Source organism: Talpa occidentalis, unplaced genomic scaffold, assembly GCF_014898055.3.
Source record: "Talpa occidentalis isolate TD23 unplaced genomic scaffold, MPIMG_talOcc4v2.1 talOcc4.5, whole genome shotgun sequence".
NCBI classification, from domain to species: Eukaryota; Metazoa; Chordata; class Mammalia; order Eulipotyphla; family Talpidae; genus Talpa; species Talpa occidentalis.
In genome coordinates, this window is record NW_023604861.1 from 94,549,056 (window position 1) to 94,563,393 (window position 14,338).

Sequence of the window (14,338 nt, forward strand, 5' to 3'; positions counted from 1 at the left end):
CAACTAAGTACTTTCCTTTTAATATCTGTTGGTTTGGTATTTTTTAGGCCTCTCCCAGTGTGTGTCCTGTACAGTCCGTTCCCACGCCAGTTTTTAAGGAGATACTCTTGGGTTGTACTGCAGCAACTCCGCCTAGTAAGGACCCAAGACAACAGAGTACTCCTCAAGCTGCCAACTCTCCTCCTAACCTTGGAGCAAAAGCTCCTCAAGGGTGAGTTGTTACTTGTTAAAAATGTTTTGTCATAATAACAATAATTTTCATCATGGTTCTTTTTGTCAGAGCTTACATTCCTCAGGTGGCAAGACTTACCTACATTCAATGTTTCAGATAGTATTAAAATGGTTAAAATTTGGCCTGCTGTTTATTGTATCTCAGATTTTCCAGGGAAGTTTTTCTTTAGAGTCTCCAAATCTGTCAAGTGCCTTCAGAGGTGGAAGTACAATAAGCATACAAAACAACATAGAAGGTGTTATAGAAGTGAAGGGGGCATGAGAACAAAGCAGTTTTTTTGACTTGATACAATGATATTGGAAAACTGAAATACTGTATACAGTTGTAGAATAGACATCTGCTTTCAAGAAAAAGGAACAGATTCGTTATGTATAGGAGACTTTAAGGTTAGTGAGATTGTGGAAAAGAGGGGAGACATGGTTACAGTCAGCCTGGACCTTAAGTGTAGGTGAGAAATGTGGCAGTAAGGAAGATAAAAGAGTAATAGAAATGAGGGAACTATAGCTGTATAGTTAAGGTGACTATAGTTTAGTAACTAAGGGTAACTAAAGAGGTTTAGTTTCTTGTTTGAGGGTGGGGGTGGTAGTCTGGGCAGATTATAATGACTTAAGATATAGATCAGAGAGACTGGTATAGAAAAATAGGTTCGAAAGACCATCACTCCAAAAAGGTGGGAGAGGTTGAGCACGTTGGTTCACTGAAAGAAAATACCATCTGGGATAGAACTTGGAGGAGGCCACATAGCAGTCAGTCTTCAGAACAGAAAGAGTAAGCAGTTCTACCATATACAAGCAAAACTTTCTAATCTGAGTGCTTAAATGAGAATTTTTTTTTAAGATTTATTTATTTATTTATGCAAGATCCAGGGTATAAACCAGATGCACGGGAGGGTGAGTGGATTCACCAGAGACAGAGCGGGGAACAGAACAAGTAGACTGACGAAATACACTGCTGAGGGGAGGAGCGAGCGAGACAGGAGAGGTCTATTACACCATGTGGGATTCTCGCTGGCCAGCTGGCCGGGATCAAACCCTTGCTGTGAAGGCAGAGGACAGCCCCACAGTGCGGCGCTCAGCTGCTTGCACCACCAGGGAGGCCCAAATGAGAAATTTTTAAGGATCAAATCCTTTGTTAGAGGCAAGAAAAAATTTAAAGGGAAATGAAGAGTTGTGTTTCACAGGGAAAAAACTTTAGGATGAATTTCAGAGAAACAATATTAATTAAAGGCTATTCTGATTAAGATGGGGGCTGAGGAGAATAGCAGATCATTCTGTGGACAGTCAAGTAGTCAATTGATGCCTTTATTTGCTTTGGCTCCTGATCACTGTCCAAATAAGAATGAAATTATCCAGCCTTAGGCTGGTTACTTCTATTCATAGGACAGAATTTTGTATTTCTGTTGGTTTTGTTTTCATACAATATAGTCTATTTGAGGAAAAGCTGTGGTTCATTATGCTATAAGAAGTAGAATGAGGGCCTCCCCTGCTGGCGCAGCAGTTGAGCGCTGGGTTGCGAGGCTGCCTGCAGCTTCTGCCGAGCCAGTTCTACCCGCAGCCACCAGTGAGGGTCCCACACAAAAAAAAAAAAAAAAAAAAAAAGAAAGAAATAGAATGAATTTAATGTAGTTAGGGATCTATGAGAAAGTAGATAGGATTCAGAGTTCTATTTTTCTGAGTATTTAATATTTTTGCAGAGCCGTTGTCTTTAACTTCAGCTCTCAGAAACCTGTCCTAAATTCTCTAATCTAAGGAAGTTGTTTTTCTTTTTCTTCCCTCATGGTTGCCTTAGGGAAGTAAAACCTTGTACTTGGAAGGTTGGGGAGAGAGAAAAGAAGCCTAAATCCTAATGATCTATTTTTCTTGTTTCAGATGTCATAAACAAAGTTTACCAGGAGAACTTTCTTCCTGTCTAAATACAAAGTCTGAAACACTAAGAACAAAAGCAGATGTTGCTTGCAAAGTAGCATTGCTCTCTTCAAAGTCCTCTCAGATTGGAAATGGAGACTTGAAAACACTGAGTGAACCAAAAAGTACCTGTTCCCAGCTGAAAGCAAACACTGATCAGGAAAACAGATCAGAATCTGTTCTTCAACCATCAACTGGTGGAGGTATACTTCCTCTGGAGTGCTTACCTGCAAAGTCATCTACAAAAGATTTAGAAATTGCCAGTACTCCTGAACTTCAGAAGCATCTAGAACATGCACCTTCCACTTCAGATGTCCTTTCAAATAAACCAGAAGAGAAAGCAGTAATCAGTAATGACAACCCTAACAGTTGTGTGGAAAAAAAGGTAGAATCTTCAGCTTTAGGTTGCCAGTCACAGAACTTAAAGGAATCTTCAGGGAAAGTGGATAATGAAAGCTGTTGTACAAGAAGCAACAATAAAATTCAGAATGGTGAGTGTATCAACATAATGTTAATGGTTAGAGGTAAGAGATAGTGGTGGGTTGTGAGGGTACATACAAAATCTCCTTTTTAACGGTATAATATGAAAATATACCAAAAGTTCATATAATTAGAAAAGTTTCAAAGACATAAAACCCCAAAATCTCAAACTATTACTGTTAATATTTTGGTGGACCTGGTTCCATATATATAGAAATACAGGTTATAACTGTGTTACACAAATGAGTTCATACCATGAGTTTTACCTTGTGAGTTAGTGTAGGTGTCTATCAACATTTTAAAGGTTTCAAGGATTCCATTATATGTATCTGCTATATGATTTCACTGGTTCCTGTTAGGTGGGTAATTAGGTGGTTCCCAGGGTTTGGTTGTATGTAAATGTTTTTGCCAAAAAATTTATAACGTAATCTGACGATTCTTTTTTTTTTTTTTTAAAGATTTATTTTTTATTTATTTATACAAGCACTGGGTACAGTCAGAAGCGCGGGAGGGTGAGAGAATTCACCAGGGCCAGAGCGGGGAGCAGAGCAGGCAGAAGGACCGAAGGACACTGCTGAGGGGAGCAGCGGGCGGCAGGAGAGGTCTGCGCGCCATGTGGGACCCTCCTCCGGTGGCCGGGGAGCAGCCGGGGATCGAACTGGCGCCGCAGAGACTGTGGGCAGCTTCGCAACCCAGCGCTCAACCGCTGCGCCACCGGGGAGGCCCTCTTTTTTTTTTTTTTTAATTTATTTTTATTTACTTATGTATACAAGAACTGGGGTGTAGGCCAGAGGTGCAGGGGGTGAGAGGATTCATCAGAGACAGAGTGGGGAGCAGAACTGTAATACACTGCTTAGGGGAGTAGCAGACGACACAGGAGAGGTCCGCCGTGCCACGTGGGTCAGCTCCCTGGCTGGGGTTCGAACTTGACCTCAGGCCAAAGTGGCTGGCTTGATAGCCTGAGACTTTACCCCTGCACCACCAGGGAGGCCCTGATGATTCTTATCTCCAGCCTATCACTGATCTCTCTGTGACATCCAGGTTGGAGTAGAAGAGGTGATACTTTATGTTCCCACACATCTGAAATTCAAAACAAAACAGGATTACATCAGTACCTTTAGAAAGGACTTTTCCTTAAAGATTTTAACGACACGGCTGACCCACCGGGCAGAGCCCTTTTGCTTAAGGGGGTTCTTTATTGCTCCACAATTCAAGATGAAATGTTCTTACAGAGAAAATGGTATGCTGTGTTTTATACCACTAATAGGAACTTTGAGGATGCATTCCAGTGATGGTAGTTATCAGAAACTTTCTTACTTAGAATCAGTGGAAGTGGTGGTTCATTATGTCAAAAGGTTCAGAGCAATTACAATTTAAAAATACTTTGGATAGGGGCTTCCCTGGTGGTGCAGCGGTTGAGCGCTGGGTTACGAAGCTGCCCGCGGCCTCTGCAGCGCCAGTTCGATCCCCGGCTGCTCCCCGGCCACCGGAGGAGGGTCCCACATGGCGCGCAGACCTCTCCTGCCGCCCGCTGCTCCCCTCAGCAGTGTACTTCGGTCCTTCTGCCTGCTCTGCTCCCTGCTTTGGCTCTGGTGAATTCTCTCACCCTCCCGTGCTTCTGACTGTACCCAGTGCATGTATAAACCAAACAAACAAATAAATAAATAAATAAAACATGCCTCTATTAAAAAAAAAAAAAAAAAAATACTTTGGATAGGGCCTCCCTGGTGGCGCAAGGGGTTAAGCACTGCACTATGAAGCAATCCACAGCATCTGCAGCACAAGTTCGATCCCCTGCCTGCCAAGGAGAAACCCACATGGCGCAACAGACCTCTCCTGTCTTCGCCCTCTGCTCACCTCAGCAGTATATTTCAGTCAGTCTGCATATTTGTTCCCCACTCTGTCTCTGGTGAGTCCTCTCACCAACCCCTACCCCTGCATCTCTGGCCTGTACCCCAGCTCTTATATGTATAAATAAATAAATCTTAAAAAAAAAAAATACTTTGGGGACCTCCCCGGTGGCACAGCAGTTGAGCGCTGGGTTGCGAAGCTGCCCGCAGCCTCTGCAGCGCCGGTTTGATCCTCGGCTGCCGGGCGACAGTCCCACATGGCGCACAGACCTCTCCTGCCACCCGCTGCTCCCCTTAGCAGTGTACTTCGTCTGTCTGCCTGCTCTGTTCCCTGCTCTGGCTCTGGTGAATTCTCTCACCCTCCCGACTTCTGACTGTACTCAGTGCTTGTATATATAAATAAATAAAAATAAAATCTTAAAAAAAAAATACTTTGGGTAATTGTCAGCTGTACAAGAAAAATTAGTGTGGAACTTGATAATTTTAAAAACACTTAATAAAAACATTATATTCTTTGGATAAGTAAGAAGTGAATTATCCACGCTATATCTCTTTTACTGCGGGCCTGCAAAACTAGATAGCAACATGGGTAGATTTGACCATGGGTCAAGGCTTTAGTCTATATAGCTGTTAATTTGTATAAAATTAACTGCGTAAAATTACTCTTGTTCATTTGGAGTTGTGAAACACCCCAAAGAACACCATTTTTTTTTTTTTTAAAGATTTATTCATTTATGCATACAAGGGGTACAAGCCAGAGATGCGCAGGGTGAGAGGATTCACAAGAGACAGAGTGGGGAACAGAACAGGCAGAGTGACTGAAATATACTACTGAGGGGAGCAGCAGGCAAAGACAGGGAGGTCTGCTGTGCCATGTGGGTTGCTCCCTGGCTGGCCGGAGATTGAAATCGTGCGGCAGAGGCTCTGGATTGCTTCATAGTGCATTGCTTAACCCCTTGCACCACCAGGGAGACCCCCTGTTATATTTCTTTACTCTCTTTAGAGTCCCAATCATCATATTCATTTACTTTTTTTTTTAATAAATTTTATTTTTATATTCCCCATACAATTGCAACCCCCTTATTATGACCCCAATCCTTCCCCTCGCTGCTCCCCACCCCCCAGAGTGTCTCTGGTTCATAGTTTTTGTTGATTTTGATTTTCTCTTTCTTATTCATTTTCCTGGTCCCTTATTTAAGTTTTCTAAATTCCTGCTATGAGTGAGACCATCCGGTGTTTTTCTTTTTCTTTCTGGCTTATTTCGCTGAGTATGATCCCTTCCAGCGCCATCCATGTTGCTGCAAATTGCATGTGTTTATCTTTTTTGAATGCTGAGTAATATTCCATGGTGTATATGTACCACATCTCATTGATCCAGTCATCTATTTTTGGGCATTTGGGTTGTTTCCAAAGCTTAGCTATTGTAAACAGTGCTGCTATAAACATAGGGGTGCAGTTGCTCTTTGGAATTGATGTTTCTGTGTCCTTTGGGTAAATACCTAGGAGTGGAATTGCTGGATCATATGGAAGCTTTATGTTTAGTAGGTCCAGAAATCTCCACACAGCTCTCCATAGTGGTTGGACCAGTTTGCACTCCCACCAACAGTGCAGGAGAGTTCCTTTTTCTCCACAACCTCGCCAACATTTGTTGTTGCTAGTTTTTTTAATATGTGCCATTCTCACTGGTGTAAGCTGGTATCTCATGGTAGTTTTGATTTGCACTTCCCTGATTACAAGTGATGTTGAACATTTTTTCATATGCCTGTTGGCCATTTGCATTTCCTCTTCAGAGAAGTTTCTTTTTAGCTCTTCTGCCCATTTTTTGACAGGATTCAGTTACTTTTTAAGGTAGATTATTTTAATAGTATATGAAGGAACAGTTAACAATATTTCTGTATCAATTACTAATCTTTTATTTTCTCTCCTTTCTTTACTTTTTCACTATAACAAAATGAGAATGTTTAGACAATCAAGTCCTGGCAGCATCACTTAGCATTTTAGTGTGCTGTAGTCCTGTTTTCAAAGAGGTGTGAGATTATATCACTTCTAAGTTAATTATTAAATTGTTAAAGCCTTTTTTGGTTTGGGATATTTCTTCCAATATCCTCTTAAGACTAGATTCTCTGATCTGTCTCTCAAGTGGTTTCCCAGAAGTTTTATGGTGTTTTTTATTTGTGTTTGCCTAAGAATCTACTTTCCTCCTCTTAACTCCCTTAGACTTTTGAAAAAAGATTTTCTCTGTTTTATGTAAAACAGTCCTTAAAACTTTTGACTTATAAATGGATTCCTTTCTATGTTGTTTGGGCTGACACAGTGCTTGCTCTTACTGTTATACCTCTATTTTTCTTTCTTTTTCAGTGGATTCTTCTAGTCATTACAATTAAAATTCAATTCTGTCTTTAGCTAGCGCTCATAATCTAGAACATTGAAGACATGTCAAATCACTGTAAGACATTTAGAACACAGATCTTATTTTATACACCAAGGGACCTGTGCAGGAAAGCTATTTGATTTTTGCTATATTCAGGTGGCTAACTTTTGCAGAGTGCTTTAAAAAATACATCTTGAAACAGTCTGTTGAGTATGGAAAGTGACAGAATTGACTTCCGCACAACCCTCTGTTGAGAACAACCAGTCTGTGCGCTGCTGATGTTACAATGCATTTGAATTAAGTATTTTTTTTAATTAAGTATTTGATTTGAAAAAGGATCCCTAAAATATTTCTTTTGTGAATAGTGGAAGTGTATGGTAATTTGGAATTGTGAATTTGGTTGTGGAATTGAGATTTGAAGTTTCCAAATAGATTCACCAGATGAGAACTATGCTATTTATAGAAAGTAAGACTTTGTCATTTATTCTGTTAGTTGACTTCTGTTAAATCATGGCTAGAAATTACAATTGAGTTGTTCTCCTTTTGAGAAAACCAGTCTTTTGAATAGAATTTAATCAAATTGTGATGTGATAATGATGATTATTATGATAAAGCTTAAGGCCCCTTTCCTTAATTTTGTTTTCCTAGCTCCGTCCCGGAAGTCGATTTTGACAGACCCAGCCAAACTCAAGAAGCTGCAGCAGAGTGGTGAGGCCTTTGTACAGGATGACTCTTGTGTGAATATTATTGCACAATTGCCCAAGTGCCGGGAGTGCCGTTTGGACAGTCTCCGAAAGGATAAGGAACAACAGAAGGATTCACCTGTGTTTTGTCGCTTCTTTCACTTCAGAAGGTGAGACATTTTAGGAAAAACTCAAATAATCTGGACCATAGCGCCTACTTCTTCCTCCAAATCTTCTTTTATCAACAGTATACTTGGAACTAAAAAGAGTAGAAGGTGGTATTTTTAATCTGTGGATTGGGGATCCTAGATACTATTGAGCATTACCCTTTCTTATTCTGCATTTTAATTTCCTTTTTAAATTAAGAAGCTTAAAAATGTAAAACTTTATTTTGAGAAGTAATCAAACAGAAAAATGATTGAAGATTCAGAAGAAACCAGTCCAGATAACTACTGGTATATCTGTTTTATTTCATTATTAAATTTTTAAATTTTTGAAGTAGCATGGATTTATAACATTAGGTTTTTTAACATGTTGACTCTTTTTTTTTCTTCAAAGAAGAAATTTTAATTGAAATTAGTAAATAAATTCAGTGATAATGAAAATTCTGTGTTACATTTTAAAATGTGTGGGATGTAGGTAAAGTAGTATTTAGAGAAAAAATGATAGCATTGGTCTGATCATATTAAGAAGAAAGGCTTATAATTAATTACACAAATTTCCACTTTACAAAAAAAAATAAATTGCGCAAAGTAGAATAAAATAATAAGATAAAAACAAAAATCAATATACTGGAAAACAAACTGCCAGGATTTTTAACAGTTTTAACAGAAATTGCTTCTTTGAAAAATTCCACAAAATCAAAAAACCCCTAGCAAGATTAAGCAATTTTTAAAAAAGGAAACGCAAATTACCAATACATGGGTTGGAAGAAAGCATATTTACCAGTTCTGTAAGCATTATAATAATATCAAGGGAATTTTATGAACAGTTTTATGCCAATAAAGTTGATAACTTAGATGAAATGAACAAATTCTTTGAAAAATACAACATCAAAATAACATGTTGACTCTTTTGCAGTGCTTTTCCCAGTACATAATAGGAACCACTTGATCATAGTAGTTTGTTTTTTTTCCCCTGCAAATACTTTGGAACTATGTAAGAACCCATAACAGTGCTTGATAATTCACTTAACTAATGCCCTTATTGGTATTAAGATTATTTTTGCCACTGGAAATAATGGAGAAATTTGTTCACATCTTTGATTATTTACTTTGGAAGGCTATCTGGAAGTGGCATTACTAGATCAGAAGGTGTCTGTTTTTGGGTTATGATATGTGTCTTCTGCCAAGTTGCCCTACAGGAAGATTGCACCTGTGTCCATGCCCACTGTGGGAGGGTTTGAGCATTCCTGTTTCCTTATATCTTTGCCAGCAGGAGGCACCATCTCTTAAAAAAATTTTTTCCCCCTTTACATTGTATTTTTTTAAAAGTCAAATTTTCTTTGAATTCTTTTTTAATGAGTAAATACATACTCATATATATATACTCAAACATACACCCATATATATCTATGTATGAGTATATGTACATGAATATATATGAGTATATATGTAAATGTCTCATATTCTCATGTACATGAGTATATATATGTGAGAGGTGTTCTATTTATAGATGAATTTTAGATGTTACACACTCATGTATATTTATGAGTACATGTATGTGAGAAGTATTCTGTTTATAGATGAATTTTAGATGTTACTTTTTCAGAAATCTAGATATTTTCAGATTTAGTAAGTTCTGATCATGGACAAGTGTTAACTTTAATGTTTTTTTATTTCTCTCCTTCCCTTTAGCTTTATTAAAATTAAAGATTGCTGATGAACTGAATTAAGAGCACAGTTAATTAGACCATTAATTATACTGGTGGTGGTAATGATCAGATTCAGGCTTTTATTTAACTCGAATTATTAGATAGTAGTTTGCCCATTCATTTCTGGTTCAAAAGCACCATGAGAGAGGGAGAGAGAAGCAGGGGAGAGAGAGATACTGATTTAGAATTGTGATAACCACTAACGTTGGTGTTAAGATTATTTATATTAATATGTATTCTGAATAATGTCTGACCTAGAATAAATTCTCAGTAAAGATTAGCTTGATTCTCCTTCTCACCTGGAGAATTTTTTCCCCCCAGTAAGTAGTTAGTAGTTAAGATGCATATGCATTTGTGGACACTTGGATCTTTTTTTGAAGAAAGTGCAGAATTTAAGTTAAGCTTTAGCTAGATCTGTGTATTCCTATCACAGACTTGATTTCATTTCATTATGGTTCTTCTACTGTGACAGGTCTGAACTGTAGGAGAAATTGGTTTTAGTTTAAGTTGCGAAGTCATTTTAGGAAAGGGATAATTACTTTTCTTTCTGAATACAACTAGAGTTTTTTAAAAACCATTACTGTGTAACCTTGTAGAGGTCATTGATTTTATGAGTTAGTAGTTTTCCCAATTTTACCTTTTGAAAAGGAAACTGTTTACTTAATATGTATAGGGGTAGAGACTTGCACAAATTCCCTTCCTTGGTCTAAAGAATATCATAATTTTAACAGCAGCTCCCCCACTGTGTATTTTTTGTTTTATCTCTGATATGTAGAGTGAAGATTGAGGCTTCTCATTATAGTCTCTGGAAGATAAAATAGAAAGGGTTAGGCCTCAACAATAATGCTTTGTTGCAGATCCTGTACCTTTAAATTGACTTCAGATTCTTCTCTTTAGTATTATGACTATCTCTGATACGGGTTATCAATGTAAAACTTAAATCCCTCTTGGGACTTCTTGAAATGTGCATCTTTTAGGCAACTCTTTGCATCCTTTCAGTTCATTTTACACTCTTATGGACAAATGGTTTTTCTAAAATACAAGTTATTATATGTGTCCCTGGGCTCACAGTTTTGGCAACTGCTCCATGTCTAGTAAAGAGATCAAGATTCCTGGATTTTTCTTGCTTTTTGTATGAAATAGTGTTTTCTTGACATGTCTTCTACTAATATCTACCTTTTACTACAAGGCCAAACCTTCTCTGTCGTGAAGTCGTGACAAAACTCACTGTCAGCACTGCCTTCTCTGAGATTTAATGATTGTTATGCATCATATCCTATTCACTTTGTTTTATATCCACTTCTTTGTCTCCAACTAGATTGACCTATGATGAATATTGTGTTTAAAAATTCAAAACATGGCTTAGAAAAAAACATTTACATGTCAAAGATACTGAAAGAGAATACTGAGGGAATTTTCTGTCTTTTACTCTGCCTTCTTAAGTTGTGAGGCCCAACTTAATACTGCCACTCATTCCAGAAGCTTGCATGGAAATTTGCAGCCAGGATTCATATATGTGCTGAATATATGGATCATTGTGGTTGTAGTTTCAGTGATTCACCAGGGTTAGCAACCTACCTTTGTTGAATATTATTCTTTTTTTTTTTTTTTTAAAGATTTATTTTATTTATACAAGCACTGGGTACAGTCAGAAGTGCGGGAGGGTGAGAGAATTCACCAGAGACCGAGCAGGATGCAGAACAGACAGACTGACGAAATACACTGCTGATGGGGAGCAGTGGGTGCGGCAGGAGAGGTCTGCGCATGTGGGACCCTCGCTGGCTAGCCAGGGATTGAACCGGCACTGCAGAGGCCGCAGGCAGCTTCGCAGCCCAGTGCTCAACCGCAGTGCCACTGGGGAGGCCCTGTTGAACATTATTCTTAAGAATAGTAGTTGAATTCAACTCATCAGATTTTGGGGGGGAGGTGAGAGGGTCACCTTCTGTTTGTTAGCAGTTTATTTCTGCAGTGGCTTGTGATTGTACTTTGCTGTTAAGTTCCAGGTCTGGCAGGTTCAGCTGTCCCGGGAGGCAATATTATTGGTTCAAGTGCAAGGCACACCTCTTTCTCCCGCCTCTCCCCACCCTGTGTCTCTCTGTGTGCCTTTCTCTCTCTGGCTTGTCTTTTGGGGGAAATCTTGAAAGATTTTTGGTTTTTTAAATCTTTCTACTGATAGATACTTGGTTGCCAAATACCAATTTGCTTTAATTAGCTGTGGAGTCTATATAGAAAACCGGGAAGGAATTGTTGATTTAAATAGTAGCTGTAAGATAAAAATAAATTTTTGAGAGTGTCTGTAATAATTCTCCCCTCCCCACTTTCTCTAGGTTACAATTCAACAAACATGGTGTGTTGCGGGTAGAAGGCTTCTTAACACCAAACAAGTATGACAGTGAAGCAATTGGTTTGTGGTTGCCTTTAACCAAAAACGTTGTGGGAACTGATTTGGATACGGCAAAGTATATCCTGGCCAACATTGGAGACCACTTCTGTCAGATGGTGATTTCTGAAAAGGAAGCTATGTCAACCATTGAACCACACAGTAAGAGCATCTCTTAGGGGGTAGGATTTTGAGTCCAACTTGATTTTTGTTCCTAAATAACACCTAAATCCTACTTGCATGGGATTCATTTTCATCAAGAAATTTTGATGACTTTGGTATAATGAGTTTGCATTTTTCCTTTGTAACAGATTCTGCTTCTTTCATCAGTCAGTCACTATTTATTTTGGGGTAATTACTAAAGGTCTAGAACTCCTTTTTCTTAAGAAAGGTAAAGGTGAGGCGGTGGTGCAGTTTGCACAGCCCTGCCAGTGATGTGAGCTCACCAAAAGAGGGTGAGACTTACATGTTTTTTTTTTTTTTAAAGACAGGAATTCTTAAAAAGTATTACATTTCAGAGAAAATAGGAATTGGTAGACTCTGCCTTAGGCCTTTTGAGTCAGTCTCTGGGGAGCTGAATTCTAGGCTTGAAAATGGAATGAGCTTAGATGAAAATAATTCTATGAGAGCCAGGAGGAAATACTTTGAGGAAATATTTGGAGGTTCCAGCTGCACGCTTGCGCGTGTGTGTATGTGTGTGTGTGTTTCCTCCACTTGGAGAGCACTGTCAGGCCGATTTGTCAGCCCAGTAAACCATAGGTATCAGTGTGGGTGACACATTAGAGCTTACCTCTTTCATGATATCTCAAGGTATATGTCTGGGAAGACAGCTCACCACTAACTGTCCATGTGCCTCTGTAGAAGTGCTATATCTATCCAGAAGCACCAGTGGGCATCTATCTTTTAAAATCTCATGTTTTTTTCTACCATTTTATCCTTTCCAAATAGTTGAAATTTAAAGGTGACGCCTTTCTTCTCCCCTGCTGTGTATCTTTTCAGACTTTGTATATCATGTTTCAGTGCAAACATCCACACATACTAGTCATAAGAATTTTGATTGTAGTTACCAAAAGCTAACTGAAGCTACCTTTAGTGCAGGAATAATTTTTGAATATGTATACTATTACATTTCAGAGTCCAAGGAATGGGAACTTGGGTAGTCCTAGGAGTAGGAATTCAAGTTAGGTGGGAGAAGAGGATGATGAGTTTCTGGGGTAAAGTCCTACTGAAGAAAAGAGCAATTTTATAATCACCCCATTCCTTTAGGGTAGTAGATAATAAATCAAGAATCTCATTTAACTTTTTTTTCCTGTAATATATCTAGGATAAGTGATACTTGTTTTTCAGTAGAGATACAGAATTTCCTCATGATACATATTTAAGTAAATGTGATTTAAAGAAAAAGATTTACAGAAAAATTCTAAAGTAACTGGTAGAAAGTGGTGCATAAATGATTGGAAAGTAGGAACACAAAAACACTTCTTTGGAATACATTAATAGCTTCACTCCTGAATCAGCAGGACTGTTTTAAGCAACTCATATTTTTTCTTTGCTAAAGGTGAGTCATCTGGAAAATGCATTTTTTAATACAATAAAGGGTACAGAAGACTGAGTTTCTTCTAGGAGCAAAATTAAGAATCTCTGTCCTTGAAAACTTGAATGATTATTAACTTGATTGCTCGTTCCTTTTTTGATTATCCTGTTCCTCTTTTATTTCCTCTGACAAACTGGTCAGTTGGAGAGAGGAACTTAACTATGATTGATATTGAAAGATACCATCAAAAGATATTTCCAGAGGGACTAACCTCTGATTCTGAAAGGAGGAAGCAGGTTTCAATCTTCATACACTTTTGGTCTTTTCAATGACAGGCAATAAGTGGCTAACTACAATATAGACTATCCTCTAATAAGACAGTCTAATCCATTGACCAAGGTGAAATTCATAAAATCTCACTTGTAAAGTGCCTAGAGCTCTTATGTATTAGGTACTGAGTTGTTATAAAATGGAATGGCAGAAATTCACTCAGCAACCGTATTAATTTGGTGCAAGCTGAGGTTGGTCATCTTCCTTGTGTTTAGTCTGAAGAAAGAATGAATAAGAAATAGACTGGATTAGGAAAAAAGAACAAGAATGTGGCAGTATTATCCTGGTCTTGTTCAGGCAACAGACAGATTGTAGTGAGTCTTCTGATTTAGACACTGAGGCTTTTTGAACTTATTTTTTGAAGCTTTCTGATACCTGATTTGGCATTCTTGATGCGGGGGAGAGGTATGATGTCCTGCCCAGTCCTGGAACGCCCCTCCCTTCAGTTACCAGGGCTTGCTGTTTTGTGGAATCTTAAATTGTGCCTCAGTTTGTTGGATATTTGGTTACTGTGAATCAGTCCTGGGTGTGTGCACCCCGGGACTAACAATGTCAAGTTTCTGACTCTGACTTGTGAAGGAGCCAGTGTTGAACTGTTGGCTCCCCAGTAAGTTAATGAGCTGCTCCTATCAGTTCCCTGAGTGTCATTTTTTTCCATGGGTAGTCTGAGTGGATTAAGGATATGTGAAAAAACTAACATT

At 38.5% G+C, this 14,338-nt stretch overlaps 1 protein-coding gene across 3 annotated transcripts in view; it reads left to right on the top strand.

Moving 5' to 3' along the window:
- The window catches only part of KDM3A (lysine demethylase 3A), a 49,967-nt gene that overhangs the window by 17,539 nt on the left and 18,090 nt on the right, over positions 1 to 14,338 (top strand). For all 3 annotated transcript variants that reach the window (XM_037527776.2, XM_037527777.2, XM_037527778.2), the window contains exons 9-12: positions 48 to 211; positions 2,101 to 2,627; positions 7,486 to 7,690; positions 11,721 to 11,935. In XM_037527776.2, the coding sequence (XP_037383673.1) occupies positions 48 to 211; positions 2,101 to 2,627; positions 7,486 to 7,690; positions 11,721 to 11,935 (1,111 nt within the window). The remainder of the gene's footprint in view (positions 1 to 47; positions 212 to 2,100; positions 2,628 to 7,485; positions 7,691 to 11,720; positions 11,936 to 14,338) is intronic.